This window comes from Leptonychotes weddellii, chromosome 1, assembly GCF_054177405.1.
Source record: "Leptonychotes weddellii isolate Sample4059 chromosome 1, ASM5417740v2, whole genome shotgun sequence".
In the NCBI taxonomy this organism is placed as follows: Eukaryota; Metazoa; Chordata; class Mammalia; order Carnivora; family Phocidae; genus Leptonychotes; species Leptonychotes weddellii.
Genome location: NC_138369.1, coordinates 450,875 through 471,096, shown reverse-complemented (window position 1 = coordinate 471,096; position 20,222 = coordinate 450,875). Strand labels below are relative to the sequence as shown.

Below are 20,222 nucleotides of genomic sequence, written 5' to 3'. Positions count from 1 at the left end.
GGACGCTGGCCCTGTGTCCTGGCCGGGGCCACGCCGTCCGTCCTCGGGGGAAGGGGTCGCTGTGTGCAGCCCCCACGGGGGGGGCCCCGAGCACCCACCTTTTGCCAGGTGCCATTCCTCTTCTTTGGCCCTGGTCAGGGCTCCTCCCCACCTGCCTACCCTGCTGCTTGTGAGTGCTTCACCTTCAGGAAGCAGACCCACCCCTCAGGGCCTCTTGGGGCTGCCAGCTTGATGGGCTCAGGGGCTCTTGTCATTCTGACCAGGCTTGCGTGGTGCCCTCTGGGAAGGCCACGCCCAGATGTGGTTCCAGAGGGAGTTTAGCAAAGTCAGCTGGCCACCCGTACCCAGACCCCACCCCAGGCAGCCCGCAGGGGTCCATGCTCCATGTTGCCTCGCAGGGACCGAGCGGCCAGCTTCCGTGGCCCAGCCTTCCCAGCTCTGACACCAGCTGCTCCACAATGGTGAGCGGGCCTCACGGTCCGCAGGGCCAGAGCCCCCACTGCCCCCTGAGCGCCTCCCCCGTCCCGTAGATCGCTGCTCTGACCTTCGGAGCTGCTGGGCTCTCACATGAGGGTGCTGGGCATCCCAAGGAGTGTCGAGGTGCGCCTTTCCCCACCCTGGGGTTGGTGTTTCCCTCCTGCCTCTGTCCCCGTGCTGTGGACTTACAAACCTTCCCAGGCCACTGCCTGCCTGAGCCGGTCCTGCCAGCCAGAATCTGCCTCCTCGCCCAGACTTGCCCAGGCTGTCGGGTCCTGCCAGGGTCTGCTCCCGTGGGTCCAGGCTGGGTGCGGCCTGGGGCCAGGAGCGAGTGGTGCCCCTCTGGCTTCCCTTATGCTGTCAGCCACCAGGGCACCGGCAGGTGGCAGGAAGTATCCAGTCAAGGCACCCAGCGTCACACCAGCTGACTTGGCCAAGGGTGGTCTTTCCTGCACAGACCCTGAGTCCCAGCCTGGCTGTGGGACCAACCCCATGCAGTAGGGAGACTCCTGCATCCAGCCACCCTCAGGGAGGCCTGGCCCCATCCCTGCCCACACCTTCCGAGGGGCACTGCACAGCAGGCCTGAACCTGCCTCATCCTGGGGCTGTGTGCGCTCTGGTGTCCTAGCAGACCCTCAGGAAGCTGGGTGGTATCACCGGGGGACCCCCACTGTCACCACCACCAAGAGCAGGGATCTGATTCCAGCACGATTAACGGGAGGGGAGCCCTCACGGGTGGAGGGGGGCAGCCCCAGCACCAGCCAGGACCGGCGGCCTGTTCTCAGTGACCTGGGAGCCGCAGGGATGCTGTCCTCCACCCCCAGAAGCCAGCTTACCTGTGGTCTTGGGGCCTGAGCCAGGTGCCTCAGGGCGGGCTCCAGGCCCATGTGTCTCCTTCTTCCCCAGAGTCCGAGACGCCCCCCCGGCCAGCCCTGCCTACTTCACCGTCCCCCAGTGGTTAGTGTGCTGTCATCTCAGCCCAGCTGGCCCCAGCCCTCCGATGGCCCTGGCAGGCTGAGATGTATAAGGGGTGCCAGGGCCTGGGGACTCCTGGAGGGCAGCTCTCCGTTGCTCCTACAGGTGGCCTCATCCAGCCCCACCAGCCCCCAGTTCTGCTCATGAAATGCCCCCCCGAATGTCCTGAGTCAGCGTGACCGGGCCCTCTGCCGTGGAGGTTGGCTGGACGGGCCTCATCTGGGAGGGTCTGTGGGGGCTCCCTCCCCATGAGGAGCTGGCTGAGGGCTGTGCCCCTCACCCCCTGATCTGGGCCCGCAGGGGCTCAGGGAATTGGAAGGGGCTGCCCCCTCCCCAGCTTCAGGCACTCAGGGTCCCTGTCTGTGAGGTGGACGCCTACTGCCCTCTCCTGGTGGTCGGCGGCATGGACACCACAACCCAGCCTGGCAGTATGTGGGGGTCTTGGGCTGGGGGCGCACTCCCTGCTGGTCCAGGAGCCCTCAGGGCTGGTCTGCGAGTGTCCCCGGTGCCCGGTGCAAGCCGGGTACACATGGGTGCTCAGTGTCTGTGACCCAGGGGTGGGGGGAGGGCAGCATGGGACCATCCCTGGCATTTAAATTCTTTAAATTTACGTTTCTAAACAGTGTGTAACGGCACACTCCCCCCTTCAAGGTGTGGGGCTCTCCATGTCCTGACATCCGTGCACTGGGGTCACATGCTCCCAGTGTCACCTAATTCCCAAGCATTCTGTCTCCCCAAAGGCAGCCCCATCCCCATCAGCCGTCACTCCCCAGCCCCCAGGCCCCCGCGAGCCCCCTTCCCGTCCGCGGATGAGCCTGTTCTGGACGTGTCACCCACGTGGACTCACACCCCGCGTGGCCTTCCGTGTCTGGGTCCCTCCCTGAGCGTCGTGGGCTCGGGTCCGTCCCCGGGGCAGCGCGCGTGGGCGCCTGGCTCCTGCTGGTGGTGGGAGTGTCAGTCATGTGCCTAGGCCCCCCGGACACACCGGCTGCCTCTCATCTTGCCCGTCTTCCAGGATTCCGTGTACCTCGACGACCTCTCCAACGCCTCCATCTTCTCCTCGTCCGTGGACTCCCTCTCAGACATCGCGGACACGCCTGACTTCCTGCCGGCCGACAGCCTCAGCCAGGTGCCCACCATCTGGGATGTGAGCACCGGCCCCTCCGCCCACGACAAGGTCAGCTCACCCTGAGGCTTCTGCTTGGGCAGCTGTCCCAGGGCCCCAGCCCCAGGCTGGGGGCAGATCCAAGCTGTTCAGAGACCCCAGTGAGCTCGTTGGTCAGGGGTCCTGTTTTCTGCACGGCCCAGAACATGCAGGGCGGGGGTGGGGGAGGAAGCTCCGGTACTGGCCCCTCACCACTCCTCCTGCCAAAGGTCCTGTCACAGTCAGGCACCGCCCTCCCTGTCTCGGTGGCTCGGGCTCCGCACCTTGCTCTGCTGGGGAGACAAGCAAAAAGCAGCTTCCAGCACTGGTTCTCGCTCTGGTGATCCTGGGCAATGTCTGGAGGCATTGCGGGGGGAGGGGGTGGGCTGCTCCTGGCTTTGAGTAGGTGGGAGCCCGGGAGCCCAGAGTGCTGCGCTGGCCTCTGTGAAGCTCCTCGTGCAGGACCCTATGGGGGAGTGTGGGTGACATGAGGCCAGACGGGAGGGGTCCCCAGGTGTGCCAGGCCCAGACTGTAGCTCATTCCCAGGACCGGGCAGCAGGCACATCGGTGAGGGAGACGGGGCCCAATGCCAGGCTTGGGGAGCCCCCACCCCATCCAGGTCCCGTCCAGGGCTCTCTGCCGGAAGAGAAGCCCCTAGCTTTTGGGAGCCAGAACCCTGGTTCGAGGGTCTGAAAGGCGCCTTGGAGACATGTGTCTAAGGGAGAGCAGCCTCTTCCATCCAGAGCTGGGTGCACCCACGGAGTCCTGGCTGGTGGCACACGCTAGTGGACACGATGCCTGCCCAGCCACCTTGAGGTTCCTCGGCACCTTTCGGCCCCTCTGAGGTGGGGTAGAATAGACGGGTCTGGAAGGCCTGGGGCCCAGCGTGGGGCCGGCAGAAGGACAGGAAGTGCCCAGGGCAGCCTGGTGCGGTCCCTGTCTTTTATAGCCATGGTGGACAGCCCAGGCCCCCTTCCCGTGTCTGGGCTGAAGGGCCTCCGACCAGCCCCTGGCTCCTTGGTGGAGAACGTGAGGCAGAGGCCGCATGAAGTGGACGGCAGGAGGGTGGCTGAAACCCAGCGCCCACAGCCTGCTGCTCGCCAGCCCACCGGGAGCCCTGACTCAGCCTTCCAGGAACCCGGGCCCGAGGCTGTTTGTTTTTGTTAATTAAAAAAAAGGAGACAGGGAATTGAGTATGGGTTTCTGGCTCCTGGTGCCTCGCTTTCATCTCATTTTTCTTTTCAAAAAAAACTTGGGCATGTTCTTAACCTTTGGAAACGGCGGGAGTCATAAAAATCAAGTGGGTTATCACACGACCGAATGCCTTGGGGACCCTTGTTATCCCCCACGACAGTAGAGGACACCCGAGCTCCGTGTGTGCTCAGGAATGAGCACCTGGCACTCACAGTCACAGGCCTTGGGATGGTGGGGTCCGAGAGGAGACGGGGTCTAGAAGGGATTTCTTCATTTCTGTTTTGTTTTTCACATTTGGGGTTTTTAGGATGCCCACACTACTTTTGTGACTTTTGTTTTAAGAAGACTTTATTTTAAGATTTTTATTTTGTTTTAATTGGAGTTGTACAAATCTGGTCGGGACCCTGTGTGTCCTTCCTGTGTGTCCTGGGGCAGAGCAGTCACCCCACCCGGTCTCAGTGTGATCACTCCCTGAGGGAGGGTAGGTGGAGGGCCAGGTGTGACATGGTCGTCGAGGGTTTGGGTCTCCTGTCCCGGACCATCTGTGGGCTCTGGATGCCACATGAGTTCTGACGCCAGGTGGGCCTCATGCCCCCATGGCCGATGGACTCCCCCCAGGCACCAGCTTTGTCCACCAGGTTCTTGGTCCCCTGGGACCAGACTCAGGTGATCGATCTCCCCAGGGCACGACTATGATCTGGGATGTGGGACATGTCCTTACTACATTTATCTGCGTGATGGGGGTTGTAGCTTGTTGCTCAAAAGAGCCAGCCGCCGGGTAGCAGGAAGGAGGCAAGCAGCTGGCCGTGGGCTGGGGGGCATGAGGATAGTGTGAGAACCCCATTGGAGGCCAGGCTAAGGGGGCCCACGGGGGCGCTTCCTCCCCACATCTTGCCTGCAGGCTCATGTCCACTCTCCCCTCTAGCTGCTCCTGCCCAGTGGGCCATGGACAGGCCTTGAGGACCCCGTGTCCTCCCTTTCCAGCACCCCACTTCTTGTCAGCTACCAGGTAAGCTGGACCCCCTCCTCAGTCCTGCCTGCCTCTTGTAGGGACTAGGACACTCAGAGGCACCTGTTTACAGAAGCAGGGTCTGCCCGTTTTATAGATGGGGAAGCAGGCCCTGGGGAGGCACCGCATTGGGGGTCAGGTGGGCCACTCCCCACTCCTGTTCACTGGGCTGGCTGGCCCTTGGGGGAAGGCTGGCCGTGCGGGGCAGGACAGGGCCATCCAGCCCTGACTACACTCTGGCACTGACCTCCAGTCTCAGAGTCAGCCTGAGGAGGAAGATGAGGCAGAGGAGGATGAGGGGGAGGAGCTGGGCCACACAGAGACCTACGCTGACTACGTGCCGTCCAAATGTGAGTGCCCTGCCCAAGCCCCTAGCAAGCCACTGCCAGGCCTGCACAGCCCCAGCGGGCTCCAGCCATAGCAGGGGCGGGGTGGGGGTTGCTGGCTGGGTCCCGGGATTCTGGAGCGGCAAAGCGGGCTTGGCAGCTGTGGGCTGGCCTTGGGGGCAGTTCTGTAATGCCCACTTGGCACAGAACCGGAAATACCACAGAGGGTACCATGAAAAGTAAGGCCACCTTCTTCCCTGAGCAGGATTTTATGGATCTGCCCCCCATTCCTTTGTGCAAAGCACTGATGGGCCCCCTACCCTGGAGCCTGCTCTGCCCCTCTGCCTTCTGGAAGCTTTCTCCAGCCCATCCTAGACCCTGGCCACACCCCTGACGTGCCCCTGGCCATGCCTCTCCAGCTAAGATCGGGAAGCAGCATCCGGACCGCGTGGTGGAGACCAGCACGCTGTCCAGCGTCCCACCGCCAGACATCACCTACGCCCTTGCCCTGCCTGCTTCCGACAGCGGGGCCCTGTCCGCCCTGCAGCTCGAGGCCATCACCTATGCTTGCCAGGTGACCTGGAGTCTCCCATCCAGCCCACATCCTGTGTGGGGTGCCCTCAAGGCCCCGGGGAGGGGCAGCCTGCCAGGTCCTGACCGCCCTCCCTTGGCCCACAGCAACACGAGGTACTGCTCCCCAGCGGGCAGCGGGCCGGCTTCCTCATTGGCGATGGCGCCGGCGTGGGCAAGGGGCGTACGGTGGCCGGCATCATCCTGGAGAATTACCTGCGGGGCCGGAAGAAGTCCCTGTGGTGAGTGTGCTCTCCCCACCCCACGCAGGCGGGCAAGGAGGGGAGGGGGCGCTGTGGCACCCACCAGACTGCACCCCCAGGTTCAGCGTCTCCAACGATCTCAAGTATGACGCAGAGCGCGACTTGCGGGACATCGACGCCCCGGGCATCGCGGTGCACGCGCTGAGCAAGGTGGGTGGGGTCGCCCCCTCCTCGGGTGGGGTCCCGCGGCACGGCCGGCCGCGCCCCCACACTCTCCCCGCTCCTCCAGATCAAGTACGGCGACAACACTACCTCAGAGGGCGTCCTCTTCGCAACCTACTCCGCCCTGATCGGGGAGAGCCAGGCCGGCGGGCAGCACCGCACGCGCATCCGCCAGATCTTGGAGTGGTGCGGGGAGGCCTTCGACGGAGTCGTATCCTGGCTCCGCTGCGGGGCTGGAGGGGGCTGGAGGGGGCGGGGTGATCGGGGGAAGGAGGAGGGCTCTAAAGGAGGGAGGGGCGGGGCCGCCAGGAGGGCAGGAAAGCGAGAGGGTGGGGTCTGGAAGGGGGCAGGGGAGTGGGGTCGAAAGGAGGGGCCGCGTCCTGGAATCCCGGGACCTCCTCCCTCCCCCCCCCCCAAGCTGGAGGAATTCCCGGCAGGAGGCTCGCCCTCACTGACCGCTGTTGTCCTCTTGCGGTCAGGCTCGGCTTCCCGGCTCCAGCAAGCTGGACCCCTGACCACAGGCGTGGGGGCAGTATTTGTTGTGACAGCGTGGGGAGGGGCCCCAAGGGCGGGAAGGTGCCTGTGGCTCTAGGACTGGGGCAGAGAGCGCCTCCCCTCCTCTCCCTCCCCCGCTCCCCCTCCACTTGTCCGGGGCTCACTGGGGGTGGGCAGGCCAGGCTGGGGCAGCTAGGGGACAGCTGGGCCAAAGGCCGTGCTGCTGGGGCTGCTGGGGCTTGTGGGGGGGCTCTACTGACCGCTTGGTCCGTATTGGAATCCGTATGGGCTCCAGGCCCTTCCCGACAGAAAGCCCCAGGATTGGAGGGGTTTCTAGTTTCCCTGGCAGCACGGAGAAGGTCCGAGCACAAGCGGGACAGCCCAGTGTGGGTCGTGTGCTGCTGCGTGTTTGCCGCACATGCCAGGCCCAGCAGCGCCCTGCAAGCAGACCCCCTCAGCCTCCCCCAGTGAGCGCCCGGTGGGGGTCCACAGTGTGTCCTGGGGTCTCCTGCACTGGTGTTCATTGAGGGTCCTCTGGCCTTCAGACAGCAGGGCACCCTGCCCCTTGGTGTGCATGGCCGTCTCCACACTGCTGCTGGTGCTCTGGGGCAGGGCCTGGCCCTCACTGAAGGGGCCATCTTCCTGTGCACTGTCCCCAGAAGTGGGCCCCTGTGTACCGGGCACGTCACTCTTCTCCACCCTGCCTGAGGCCGGGCATGTTTGCTCATCAGCTTGTCACGCCAGCCTGCCCCGTCTCAGGGACATGCCGGTGGTTTCCAGCCTCCCTGCTCTAAACAGCCCTGAGTGATCCGGCCCGGCCTGCATGCCCCATCACCCCTTCTCACTTTCCTTGGGCCCGTTCCCAGAACTGGGGTGACTGGCCCCCAGGCCACCCGGCACTCTCCGAAAATCCCGCTCGCTCCTGGTCCAGTCACAGATCAGAAGGACGTTGGCCCTCTATGTCCTTTCAGTTCATGTGGGCAAGTTCCCAGGTGTCCTGTGGCCAGACCCTTGCTGTCCTCCAGAACAGCGCCCACGTGCCAGAGAAGGGACCGGAGGCCACTGGCACGGCCTGGGGCAAACGACAGCTTGCAGAACACCCCCACGGCAGCGCTCTGCCCGAGGGCTGTGCTTGCCTCCACATTCCTGCTTCTCGGTCTTGTGCTCACAGACCCCCCGTGAACCTGACCCGTCCACCACCTGCACGCGAGCACACAAGTGTGTAACCACGCCCCTGGCTGGTCAAATAGGTTCATGATCCATACACTTGCCTGCACCCCGCTTCCCCCACTTCTCTCTCCATGCGGTAGTCTGTTTGCTCCAGATCTTCAGTGTGCGTGGGGAGTGACGCAGAGACCCCAGCACCTCTCACTCAGAGACCCCGTTCCTCTGTGCTCGCTGGTGTGCGCTCCCTAATGTCTTCACCAAGCCATTGCCCGTCAGTGTCCGTCAGCAGTGGGGGGGCGGGGGGCCACAGGCTGTTTCCCACTTGCCCTGATGGGGGCCGGGCACCAAGCTGAGTTCCCCCTGGGGTGTCAGGCCAGGGCCTGTGGGGCTGCCTGCCTTCCGGAACATTCCTTAACCCCCACCCACTCGAGATTGTGTTTGATGAGTGCCACAAAGCCAAGAATGCCAGCTCCACGAAGATGGGCAAGGCCGTCCTGGACCTGCAGAACAAGCTGCCCCTGGCCAGAGTGGTCTACGCCAGCGCCACAGGTGGGAACGTGGGGGGCGGCCTCCTCATCTGGCCCTCAGCTCTCTTCTGGGGCTGCATCCCGGGCCCTGACCTTGCTGGGTTAGAGGTGCTGACAGCAGCTCCCCACCCCAGGTGCCTCCGAGCCCCGGAACATGATCTACATGAGCCGCCTGGGCATCTGGGGCGATGGTACACCCTTCCGAACCTTCGAGGAGTTTCTGCACGCCATCGAGAAGAGGTGGGTGCCCTTCCCTGCCCAAGACGGGCTGGCAAGGGACCCACAGAGGGCACTGCTTCTCACACACTGGGGCCTGGCTCCACATCCTGGCCCACACTCGTCCAGCAACCAGAGGGATCTCATCTTTCTCTGCCTAGTGCTTCCCATCACTCTAGGGGAAGGAGCCCCTCCCTGCTTTTCCTGCCCCCCCCCCCCGCCCCGCCGGCTCAGGCAGATCAGAGCACGGGGCCTTTGCACGTGCTCCCTCCACTCCCTCTTCACTTGGCCCTTCCTCACCCTCAGCTCCTGCTTTCAGCCCCTCCCCGAGTCACTCTGTTGCTGAGTGGGACACAGCACGTGATCGGGTGGCCCTGTCTTTGTCCACAGGGGTGTGGGTGCCATGGAGATCGTGGCTATGGACATGAAGGTCAGCGGCATGTACATTGCTCGCCAGCTCAGCTTCTCCGGCGTCACCTTCCGCATCGAGGAGATCCCACTGGCCCCAGCCTTCGAGCGTGTCTACAACCGTGCGGCCCTGCTGGTAAGCTGGGCGGCCAGCGGTCTCTGACTGCATGGACACACGTGTGCGTTTCCCGTCGGAATGATGCTCTCGTCACCTTCAGCATCTGTTCTCGGCCCCACGGGCATTTGTTGGGTTACAGAAAGGAGGAAGCGGCTGGCCCGCCCGTCTGGTCTCTGGTTGGAGACCAGCGTCGTGATCGGGTGGGGAGCTCCTCTGTGGCTGGAATAACGTGGGCATGTAACCAGGCCCCCAGCAAGCCTTCCCACCACATTAGGAGCGCGTTGTTCCCAGAGCTTGTGGCAGGTTTCAGCGTCCACGTCTCTGTGCCTGTGGCTCGGTCTCATCTTCCTTGCTGTTCCTGCGTGTGGACGGGCTCCCTTGTTCTCGCTGTCAGGTCCCCTACCCGGGACAGGCCCTGAGCATCAGCCCTGACAGTGCTGTAGGTGGTGTTCTTAGTTCAAACCGGAGGGCCATCTCCGCACGCCCCATGGGTCGTTCTCTGCGCTGGTCCCACCCCCTTGATGCCGGGAGCACCCCCATTGCGAATGCTACAGTTGTCCCCAGACGTGGCCCCGGTCCCTGGGGCAGGGGTACCCCAGGTGAGCCGCCCTGGTCTGCAGTATCAAGGGCCCAGGGGCTGCGGGCAGGTGGCGGTCATTGTGGATGTCCGCACCCCTTTCTGATGAGCATGCCACCTTCACCGTGGCCTGGCCAGCATCGCACGCTTCGGCTTGTTAACGTTTTTACCGTCAGGTGTCAGCAGTGCCTCTGTGTTGCTCAGCTTCCGATCCCCGCACCCCCGGCCACAAATTTCAGCCGGTGGGGGCTGGCGGTCTGGGGTGGGAGCCGGGTGGCCGTGGGCAGCAGCAGGCTCAGCCGGGCATGTCGTTGCAGTGGGCCGAGGCCCTGGGCGTGTTCCAGCAGGCAGCCGACTGGATCGGCCTCGAGTCTCGCAAGTCCCTGTGGGGTCAGTTCTGGTCGGCTCACCAGCGTTTCTTCAAGTATCTCTGCGTTGCTGCCAAAGTGCACCGGCTGGTGGAGCTGGCCCGAGAGGAGCTGGCCCAGGACAAGGTGAGCTGGGAGACGCAGTGGCTGGACCTGCAGGGCTGCCCGGACACTCTGCCCTGGTCCTCTCGAGAGCTTTGCGGTTACGCCGGGACCCCTGCACCCTTGTGTGTCTGCCTGAAACTATGAGGACAGGGTGTGGCACCGGTGATGCCGAGGCCCAGAAGGTTCTGGTCCTGCCTGACCCAGCTCCCCTGAAGCAGGTGACAGGCGTGGCCTTGCCCCCAGTTCTCCATGTCCAGGCTGGCCTGGCAAGTCCCCAGAAAGAACTGGGCAGGAGCCAGGGCAGAGAATAACGGAGAGGGTCCAGGAGGGCTGAGGGCGGCTGTCCACTGCTCTATGGAGTTCTAGGGTGGATCTGGGTGCGCCGGGGGCCTGGCAGCCAACAGGACAGAAGGGGCGGAAAGAGAGAGAAACTGAGGCCAACTCTGGGTTTCTGACTACCAGGGGCTGGGCTTGGGAGCCTGGGGTTTCCCTATGGGCCCCTCTGGGGCCACGCTCCAGGGATGGCTGGTGGGGGTCCCAGAGCCCAGCTCACCCCTGCTCCCCCATCCCCACCCCCCCCCAAGTGTGTGGTCATCGGGCTGCAGTCCACGGGCGAGGCTCGGACCCGGGAGGTGCTGGACGAGAAGGATGGGCAGCTCGACTGCTTTGTCTCTGCTGCTGAGTGAGTGATGCTCACGGCCCCCAGGGTGGGTGGTGCAGCCACTCCTGGGACAGTCCCCCTCCCCACACTCCCCCCACGTGACAGCCCGTGTCTTGTGACCCCAGCCGTGGGAGCCTAGGTGTGCATCTGCTCGGACACCAGCCCCAGCCCCCAGAGACTATGGGCCACGCTCCAGTTTTAAAACCAGAAAGATTAGCCACGGGTGACCCCAGGGCTCAGGGGGTGCTGGCAGAGGGACCCGGGATTTCAGCACGGGGCTTCCAGGTGGCCACCCCCCACAGTGGGCGTGGCGCTGTTCCAGGGAATGCACAGATGTTGGGGTCCCCGAAGCGGCAGGCCTCCCTTCCTGGGGCTGGGAAGGCCTCCCGGGCCCAGCATCCCTCAGAGGTGGCAAGACTGTGCAGGCAGGGCCCCCCGATGGCTGGAAGGAGGGAGCCTCACCCCGGCGCCCCCCACACTCAGGCCTTCCCAGTAAAACTGCGCCCCTGCAGCCTTGGACCCTTTGCCCCGTTTCCCCCTCCTCCACAGTCCGCACAGCTGCCTCCCTGCCCCCGCCTGCCCTCTCTGGACCCCGGGCACTGGGCGCCCCCCGCAGAGCTAGCCCCAACACGGGCCGACGCTCCTCCGAGTCTCCTGCTGGACAGCATGACCCTCCTTGTGGTGGGAATAAATTCTGCTTCTTGCTTTCAGGGGTGTCTTTCTGTCACTCATTCAGAAGCACTTTCCTTCAACCAAAAGAAAGCGAGAGAGAGGAGCAGGCAGTAAGAGAAAACGTAAGCCCCCCCCGCCCCCCCGCCGGCCTCTGATCCCTGACCCACGCACAGCCTGGCTTGTGGCCCTGCCCGGTTTCCCTCCGGCCTGGCTCCTGTCTGAGCAGCCGCCCCTCTCTGCTGCTTGCTGCGCAGCCTGCCGGGCTGGGGGCTTCTGTCTCCCTGCAGGCCTGACTCATGACACCCACCCCATCTGTCCAGGGAGGACAGGCACAGAGGCAGCTCAGCGCAGCCTCCCTAGAGAGAGCCCCGGGCGGGCAGGAGCCCGTAGGCTGCACTGCGTGTCTAGGAGACACGGGTCCCTGCAGGGCCAAGTTAGCGAGAAGCCAGAAGCCAGTGCTGCAGGCTGGGTGTGCTCAGCTCGTCTCAGCAGCTTCACCCCTGTGGCCCCCAGCATCACCCCCAGATGGGGACGGGGTGGGGGGAGCTTAAGACTCTAGTACACAGCCTCGTGCTTCCTCGGCGGAAACCAGCCCTGCGGCTAAACCATGCCAGCCGCGTGGGACACGATGGGGCTCGTGAAGAGCATCGCAGGATGGAGAGGTTACCCTTCTTCCAGCGGAGGCTGAGCATCAGCTCATCGTGGGAAGTGAGGCTCAGAGAGGGCAAGCAACTCACCTGAGGTCACACAGCCAGACCTGGGGGACACAGTCCCCCTCTCGCCTCCCAGGACCGGCCTCTGGGGCATCCTGGACCGTGGCAGGGCATGTGGGTGCCTGGACCACCCTCCTCTCGGGACCTTCCCAGGCTGGCCTTGTGAGGTCAGGCGTGTGGCCCCCCAGGCACCAGCCAAGGATAAGCTGAAGTGTTAGGAAATCGGATGGGGATGTTAAAAGTGCCGCTTTCCACCATGCCCTGTCCCACAGCAGGGCCCAGGAGAGCAGCCCAAAGCTGGGCAGACGAGAGGCTCAGGCCGCAAGTGTCCCAGCACATGGCGCCTGGCTCGGACGGCCCCCTTCCCCACGCGGGGAGTCGCCGTGAGCTGGGCCCCTCGGGAGGGAGGAGCGGCCGGGCCTCAGGGAGCCTGGTTGTCTGTGCGCAGGGCGGCCCCGGGGCCGCGGGGTCAAGGCGCCCAGGCTGGCGTGCGAGGCGGCAGGCGTGATCCGCATCAGTGACGACAGCAGCACGGAGTCAGACGCCGGCCTGGACAGTGACTTCCACTCCTCCCCCGAGTCCGTGCTGGACGACGACGTGGTCATCTTGGACGCCGTCGGGCTGCCGGCCGATGACCGCGGTAAGCGTCAGACGGGGAAGACGGGCTCAGAGAGCCATCGGGGCCAGCTGCTGGTCAGAGGCAGAGCGGGTTCACGCCAGCAGTCTGGGGTGAGGGAGAACGTCCCGGACCCCTACCCCTCCCATGCACCAGCTGTGCCCCACCCCCCAGGGCCCCCCTGTCCACTGCCACGAGCGGGGCTGTGGGCAGGTGGGCCGGCTGGTGCCCCTGACCCTCCGGCCCTGCAGGGCCCCTGTGCCCCCTGCAGCGGGACCCACACGGCCCCGGCATCCTGGAGCGTGTTGAGCGGCTAAAGCAGGACCTGCTGGCCAAGGTGCGGGTGCTGGGCCGGGAGCTGCCTGTTAACACTCTGGATGAGCTCATCGACCAGCTCGGAGGCCCGGAGCGAGTGGCCGAGGTGAGCTCCTTGGGGGCCCCCACCCAGATGCAGGCTCTGAGGCTCCCTGGTGGCCACCGCAAGTCCCCACCCTGCACAGTGCGATGGGCTTGGGACGGGGAGGACCCAGGGTCCAGCATCCATTGTCCAGCCCACGAGGCCGGACTACTCTCCTCCCTCAGCCATGGACGCCCAGCCCCCTGCTCCCCAGCCCAGCTCTGCACCCACCTTCCCCACACACCCTCATGTGCCCCTGGGCCTCTGGGGGCGCTCTTGGGTCCCACGCCTGTCCCCGTGTCCCCTCCCTGTTCTCTCCAGCTGCACGACTGGACCCTTTCCTGGGATGTCCTGTGGTGACAACCCAGGTTTGTTTCTGCCCCAGGCAGCCGTTTTACAATAGAAGACAGGGTGGAGTGAACATCCTGCTGTCTGCCTCATGGGCAGCCGGGGCCCAGGGTGGAGGCTGTGTCCTGGCCCAGGGTCCGAAGCCCCCCTAACACACACTCAGGTGGGGAGGCAGGGAAATAGGCCTGCAGGGACCAGCCCCTGCATGGCCACACCAGCTGACTTTCATTCCCTCTCCCCCAACCCCAGATGACCGGCAGGAAGGGCCGCGTGGTGTCCAGGCCCGACGGGACAGTGGCCTTCGAGTCTCGGGCAGAGCAAGGCCTCTCCATCGACCACGTGAACCTCAGGGAGAAGGAGCGCTTCATGAGTGGGGAGAAGGTGGGGGCCATGGAGGTGGGGCCTGTAGGGCCTGGGGGGCCCCGGGAATGGGCTCTGTCAACAGGCGTCCCCCCAGTGTCGGGGGAAGCCTGTGAGGACCCTGGGGGGCCCGGCCCCAGGACCAGAGTCCTGCAGCCCCTGCTGGGTCTGTGTGTATCGTGCACATGCGTGTGTGGTGGTGACTGTGGGTATGTGTGGGTGTGCGTGTGTGCCTGGCCGGGGCCCCCACAGGTCTCCCTGGCCGTCCCAGCCTTCAGGCACTGTCACCCATGCCGTCACTGCCCGGTGGCTTCTCTGAGGCCCTCCCTCAAAACTCCTGGGAGAGCTGCGGTGGGCAGGGCGGGCTGCTCCGCTCTGTCCAGGGGCGGCCGGGAGTGGCCCAGACTCCATTCTCAGCCCACACGGGCTCCCCCACGGGCACCCACGTCAGCCTTCTGTGCGGGTCGCCCTGAACGAGCCCCGGCGGCCCAGGCGAGGTCTGCAGGGCACAGACTGTCCCGTCTGCATTCCCCCAGCTCGTGGCGATCATCTCCGAGGCCTCCAGCTCCGGCATCTCCCTCCAAGCTGACCGCCGCGTCCAGAACCAGCGGCGCCGGGTCCACATGACGCTCGAGCTGCCCTGGAGCGCTGACCGTGCCATCCAGCAGTTCGGTGAGCCCCAGCCCAGGCCGCCCCGCCCCGGGCCTCCCTGCCCTCCGCCGCTGGTCCCTGAGAGCCCTCTCTGCCTTCAGGCCGGACCCACAGGTCCAACCAGGTCTCTGCCCCCGAGTACATCTTCCTCATCTCTGAGCTGGCTGGGGAGCGCAGGTTTGCCTCCATTGTTGCGAAACGGCTGGAGAGCCTGGTGAGTGGGTGGGCGGCTCCCCAAGGGAGGGCTGCAGCGGGACAGCCGGAAGCGCAGGGGCAGCTCGTGACGGCCTTCCCCACCCCGACCCCGAGCAGGGGGCTCTGACCCATGGGGACCGCCGTGCTACTGAGTCCCGCGACCTGAGCAAATACAACTTTGAGAACAAGGTACCTGGGGAGGGCCGGGGGCAGCAGGGGACAAGTCCCATGCCCAGGCCAGCCTCTGACTCAGGCCCTCCTGACCCCCCTCACCCCTCCACTCAGTACGGCGCCCGGGCCCTCAGCTGCGTCCTTACCACCATCCTGAGCCAGACTGAGAACAAGGTGCCACTGCCCCAGGGCTACCCCGGAGGAGATGCCGCCTTTTTCCGGGGTGAGCTGGGGGCAAGTGAGGGTCTCCAGGGCGTGGGGCAGCTTGGCCCTGAGCTGTTTGGGGCAGACTCCTCCCACACACACTTACCAAGGGGGCACCGGTGGCAAGGAGGACCCCGGGCTGGCTGGGGAGGGAGAGGGGCGAGCAGCATACATTCGAGGCCCTCTCTTCCACAGACATGAAGCAGGGCCTGCTGTCCGTTGGCATCGGTGGGCGCGAGTCCAGGTCTGGCTGTCTGGATGTGGAGAAGGGTGAGTCCTGTATGCAGCCCCCCAGCGGGAAGGCCCCCACGCCTCCCAGGCAAGGCCCCTCCTGACACAGCCTGAGCCCCCTCCCCACCTGCCCACCAGATTGCTCCATCACCAAGTTCCTGAACCGCATCCTGGGGCTAGAGGTGCACAAGCAGAACGCGCTGTTCCAGTACTTCTCGGACACCTTTGACCACCTCATCGAGATGGACAAGAAGGAGGGCAAATACGACATGGGCATTCTGGGTGAGGGCCACAGTGGGGGGCAGCCTCTACCCCCCACCCCCCACCCTCGCCCCAGGCAGAGCAGGGAGTGGCCCTGGCACCCAGCGCCAGCCTCCCATCAGATGGAGAGGCAGGCCATGCAGGGCAGTCCGCACCCCTGTACGCCACCCGGAGGGCCTTGGAGGTACAGGACTTGGGGCGTCACGAAGATTCCAGGGAAGGGGGCGCTACTGCAGCCGAGTGCTGTCCTGTGCTGGGGGACCACAGGGCCCCCCTTCTTGGGTGTGGCCCAAGGACTAGAGAGTTTTATTTAGATGGGAGGCATATATTGGCACGCTTCGTGTGATGGTGGTAAGCCTGACACGTTTGCTCTCGTTGCCCCACAAGCCACGTCCTCACCAAGAACAGCAGGGACCCAGAGGCTTCAAACCCTCCTGGAAGAGGCCAGAGTCAGTATTTTCAGCTTTGGGGCCCAGTCTCTGAGTGTTCAACTTGGCCCTGGTAGTGAAAGCACACACTTGGAAAATGAATGGCCGGGGCCATGTGCCAATAAAACTTTATTCATAAAATCAGTGGCAGGTAGAGTTTGCTGACTCTTACATAACCACCCCACAACAGCCATGCAGAGCAGGCTCTATGTTGTCTGTAGTCACACCGAGTGTGAGTGTCCAGCAGGTGCTGGGGGAGGGGGGCGTTGGACCCCAGGCTACCACTGGAGGGGCCACTTGCCATCCAGGGTGCCGGGTAGGGTCGGGTCCAGGCCATCTCTGCTGGGGGAAGCCTCCACTGTGCTCCCTGGTGGGCATCTCTGGGTGTACCCGAGAACTTGGGATTGACAGCCCCGTGAAGCCCAGAGCCTGGAGCCTGCTGAGCCACACGGGACCTCAGGGCATGCTGAGACCCAGCGAGCCAGGACTTGGGGGGGGGCAGGCGGGAGGGTCTCACCCCCACATGTCCTTTCCACATCCTCTGCACAGACCTGGCTCCAGGCATCGATGAGATCTATGAGGAAAGCCAGCAGGTCTTCCTGGCCCCCGGGCACCCACAGGACGGGCAGGTGGTCTTCTACAAGGTGAGGAGACACAGACCCTCCCAGCGCACGCAGGCCCGGCCCCACCGCCAGGGCCCCTCGGCTGCTCTAAGCCCTCATGCTCTTGCAGATCAGTGTGGACCGTGGCCTGAAGTGGGACGAGGCTTATGCCCGGTCGCTGGAGCTGACGGGCACCAACGATGGCTTCTACCTCTCCTTAAAGGTGGGCGGCTGGGTGGCCTCCCGGGTCTCCAGGGGCAAGACCCCAGCGGAGGGGAGTGGGCAGGGGAGGGGCATGGGAGGGAGGGAAGCAACTCCCGCCTCCCCGCCCCATGCGCATGCCTCCCCAGGTTCGGGGCAACAAGCTGAGCTGCCTCCTGGCCGAGCAGAACCGCGGCAAGCACTTCACCGTGTACAAGCCTAACGTGGGTCGGCAGAGCCAGCTGGAGACGTTCGACAGTCTGTGCCGGAAGTTCCGCCGGGTACGCGTGGGGCCGAGGGGCCGGGTCCGCGTGGGGCCGAGGGGCCGGGTCCGCTGGGGCCGAGGGGCCGGGTCCGCTGGGGCCGAGGGGCCGGGTACCCGTGGGTCTGAGGGGCCGGGTCCGCGTGGGGCCGAGGGGCCGGGTCCGCTGGGGCCGAGGGGCCGAGGGGCCGGGTACCCGTGGGTCTGAGGGGCCGGGTCCGCGTGGGGCCGAGGGGCCGGGTCCGCGTGGGGCCGAGGGGCCGGGTACCCGTGGGCCCGAGGGGCCGGGAGGGTGCGGGCTGAGGGGCGCCTGTTGCTCCGGGTGCCCCTGGCGGGCCCTCCGTGTGCGGGTCCCCTGGCAGCCCGGGGCGCAGTGCACTGGGGGGCATGGCGGCCGGCGGGGGCAGGCGGTCACGTGGCTGCGTGTCCCCAGGTGACGGCGGAGGAGGCCAGGGAGCACTGGGAGAACAGCTACGCCTTGTCGCTGACGCACTGCAGCCACACCGCGTGGTGAGGGCCAGGGGGGACCGGCGGCGTGCCCTCCCTACCGAGCGGCTGTACGCTGGGGGGCGGGGGGGCCGGGCAGGAGGGGGCGTGTCCGGGACCCCCGCGAGGCGCGCGGCGGGGCGCGGCGGGGCGCGGCGGGGCGCGGCGCCGCCTAGGCTCTGAGCCTGGCCTCCCGCCCGCGGCGCAGGAACCGGCACTGCCGGCTGGTGCAGGAGGGCAAGGACTGCGCGCAGGGCCTGCGGCTGCGCCACCACTACATGCTGTGCGGGGCCCTGCTGCGCGTGTGGGGCCGCATCGCCGCCGTCATGGCCGACGTCACCAGCAGCAGCTACCTGCAGATCGTGCGCCTCAAGACCAAGGACAAGAAGAAGCAAGTCGGTGAGCGCGCGGGCACGCCGGCGGGGGTGGGGGCGGCGGGCGCCGCCGCGGGGGCCCTGACCGCCCGTCCCGGCCCCCAGGCATCAAGATCCCCGAGGGCTGCGTGCGCCGCGTGCTGCAGGAGCTGCAGCTCATGGATGCGGACGTCAAGCGCAAGAACGCGCGCTGCCGGGGCTTCCCCGCGCCGCTGCCCGCCCTGCGCCCGCTCGCGCTGCCCTGCGGCCCCGGCGAGGTTCTGGACCTCACGTACAGCCCGCCGGCCCAGGTCTTCCCGCCGCCCTCGCCCTTTGCCTTCCCGCCCCCGCCCCCGGACCCCGCGCCCGCCGCGAGTGGCCTGCCGCTGGGCGCCCCGGACACTGCCGCGGACCCCGCGGCCCTGGCGCACCAGGGCCGCGACATCAACTTCAAGGAGGTGTTGGAGGACATGCTGCGTTCCCTCAACGCCGGGCCGCCCTCCGTTCCCCCTGGGCCGGGCGCAGGGGCAGCAGGGGTGCCCGGTGGGGGCGGGGGCGCTGAGCGGCAGAGCGTCATCCAGTTCGGCCCCCCCTTTCCAAACTCCTAGGCCCGGCAAGCGACCGGCAGCCGGTGTCCGAGAGGAAGCTTAGTTACCTGCAATACGCACCACGTCCACAGGGACTCTCCTACCCACGTGGGTGGTAGCGGGGCCAGGCTCCCCCGCTGACTACCAGGGAGGGGGGCTGCGGTGCCCCTCCTCCAGTTCCGGAGGCCTCCACTGCAGTGCCTTCCCTGCCGGCGGCTGGGCAGACCCCTCAAGATGCTGCCCGCCTTTCCGGGCTCTCCGAGGCAGTGCAGGTCCCACTCAGGATGACTCGGGGTCTAGGCTTGGGCAGGGCCTGGGGATGGGGGGCCCACCCTCCCTGTGCCTCTGTCCTCTCCTGCCCCCCAGGCCTAGGCAGGGGCTCCCCAACCCACCTCACCCCACCCACCTGACAGGGCCTGGTCTGACCGGAACCCCTGAAATCCACAAAACTGGGTGGCCCCAAGAGCTGGAAACTCAGGAAACCCCAGGTGCTCAGGGCCCTGCCTTCTCTGGGGGGCTCCATGGGACAGACCCCTCCCCCCATTAATATATGCAATTCTTCCCCACTCTGTTTGCTCCCTAAATTATTGCCCGGCCACCTCTCCCAGGCCCCAGAATCTGCCGTGGAGCTGGCGGTGTGGACGGGCCCCCTGGTTTCTATGTGTATTTATAATGAACTCAAGTGTACATATGTAAAGAGATCTTTTTTAAATATATGTGCCTTTTCACTACTTCCCAGATTGTCTGCTTCTCCAGCCTGCAGAGATAGCGGGGAGGGGAGGGGGGGGGGGCCGCGGCATGCCTCCTCCAGGAGCACTTAGCTGATGCCCGCAGTGACCCCACTCAGGGGTGGTCGAGGTGGCTGTCACCTGTGGAGGGCATCCGGGGTGGGTGAGACCAGCCCACTCCTCTCCCAGGCCCATGTGAGGCCAGGCTGGAGGAGGCAGGTCCCCCAGGGGCCACTGTCTGCTGTCATCCTGTCACCAGTGTGGCAGGCCGGCTGCTTCCCGGCTAGCCGTGCCAGGCTATGGTGGCTTGGACCGGACGTTGGTCGTCTCCTGCCTGCTTGACACAAACCCCGCCTGGGACGCTCCTGGTGGTGCCCTGAGACCAGTTTCTCCCATCGCTGGTGTGCCCAGCTGTGGTCCCCACTTTGGTTTTTTCCCCAAGGTTGCCTCAGGCAGGTGGGGTAGCCCAGGAGCAGGAGGGCCTTTCCTGGAAGGAGCTGGCCCCTTCCTGGAAGCCACCAGGGAGCATACTTGGGTCTGGCCCTGAAGTTAGAAGGGTCTGTCACCCGCCAGAATGTGGGCAAGTGAGGAGCCAGGAGACCCCAGGGGAAGCAGCTTAGGGTGGCTGGGGTTGCTCTCAACCTGGTTATTCCAATCCTCCAGCCCCACCCCTGTGCTACTGACCTTTACTGCAGATACTGGAAATGGGGGAGGGGGGGTGCGTAGGCAGGGCAGGCTCAGCCACTCTCCAGCCATGCCATCCCCCACCCCCTCGCCAGGAGGCCCACAGCCTCCCAGGCCCCCCAGAACAGGGACAGGGGTCCATCCGAAGGACCCTCCTGGCCTCAGGCCATTCCCCACCCCTCCTGGGGCAAGGGAGCTGTAGACAACACTCCCCTGCCTCTGTCAGATGAGGCCCCGTGGGCGGGCCTCAGTGCCCTGACTCAGTGTCCAACAATGAGGCCAGTGTGCCCGGCGTGGCTCTGTGCCCAG

At 65.6% G+C, this 20,222-nt stretch overlaps 1 protein-coding gene across 1 annotated transcript in view; it reads left to right on the top strand.

Annotated features, from left to right (window-relative positions):
- SBNO2 (strawberry notch homolog 2) overlaps positions 1–19,232 on the top strand; it is a 32,414-nt gene extending 13,182 nt beyond the window's left edge. The window contains exons 3-30 of the mRNA XM_081804135.1: positions 2,423–2,629; positions 4,717–4,800; positions 5,054–5,150; positions 5,546–5,700; positions 5,805–5,938; positions 6,019–6,109; positions 6,189–6,332; positions 8,215–8,332; positions 8,445–8,550; positions 8,917–9,070; positions 9,947–10,123; positions 10,687–10,784; positions 11,475–11,557; positions 12,597–12,788; positions 13,016–13,185; positions 13,759–13,890; positions 14,406–14,541; positions 14,622–14,734; positions 14,833–14,904; positions 15,001–15,109; positions 15,286–15,360; positions 15,460–15,603; positions 16,560–16,654; positions 16,743–16,835; positions 16,963–17,094; positions 17,509–17,585; positions 17,770–17,960; positions 18,041–19,232. Of these exons, the coding sequence (XP_081660261.1) occupies positions 2,423–2,629; positions 4,717–4,800; positions 5,054–5,150; positions 5,546–5,700; positions 5,805–5,938; positions 6,019–6,109; positions 6,189–6,332; positions 8,215–8,332; positions 8,445–8,550; positions 8,917–9,070; positions 9,947–10,123; positions 10,687–10,784; positions 11,475–11,557; positions 12,597–12,788; positions 13,016–13,185; positions 13,759–13,890; positions 14,406–14,541; positions 14,622–14,734; positions 14,833–14,904; positions 15,001–15,109; positions 15,286–15,360; positions 15,460–15,603; positions 16,560–16,654; positions 16,743–16,835; positions 16,963–17,094; positions 17,509–17,585; positions 17,770–17,960; positions 18,041–18,522 (3,861 nt within the window). The 3' untranslated portion in view covers positions 18,523–19,232. The remainder of the gene's footprint in view (positions 1–2,422; positions 2,630–4,716; positions 4,801–5,053; positions 5,151–5,545; positions 5,701–5,804; positions 5,939–6,018; positions 6,110–6,188; positions 6,333–8,214; positions 8,333–8,444; positions 8,551–8,916; positions 9,071–9,946; positions 10,124–10,686; positions 10,785–11,474; positions 11,558–12,596; positions 12,789–13,015; positions 13,186–13,758; positions 13,891–14,405; positions 14,542–14,621; positions 14,735–14,832; positions 14,905–15,000; positions 15,110–15,285; positions 15,361–15,459; positions 15,604–16,559; positions 16,655–16,742; positions 16,836–16,962; positions 17,095–17,508; positions 17,586–17,769; positions 17,961–18,040) is intronic.
- The last annotated feature ends 990 nt before the right edge of the window (positions 19,233–20,222 follow it).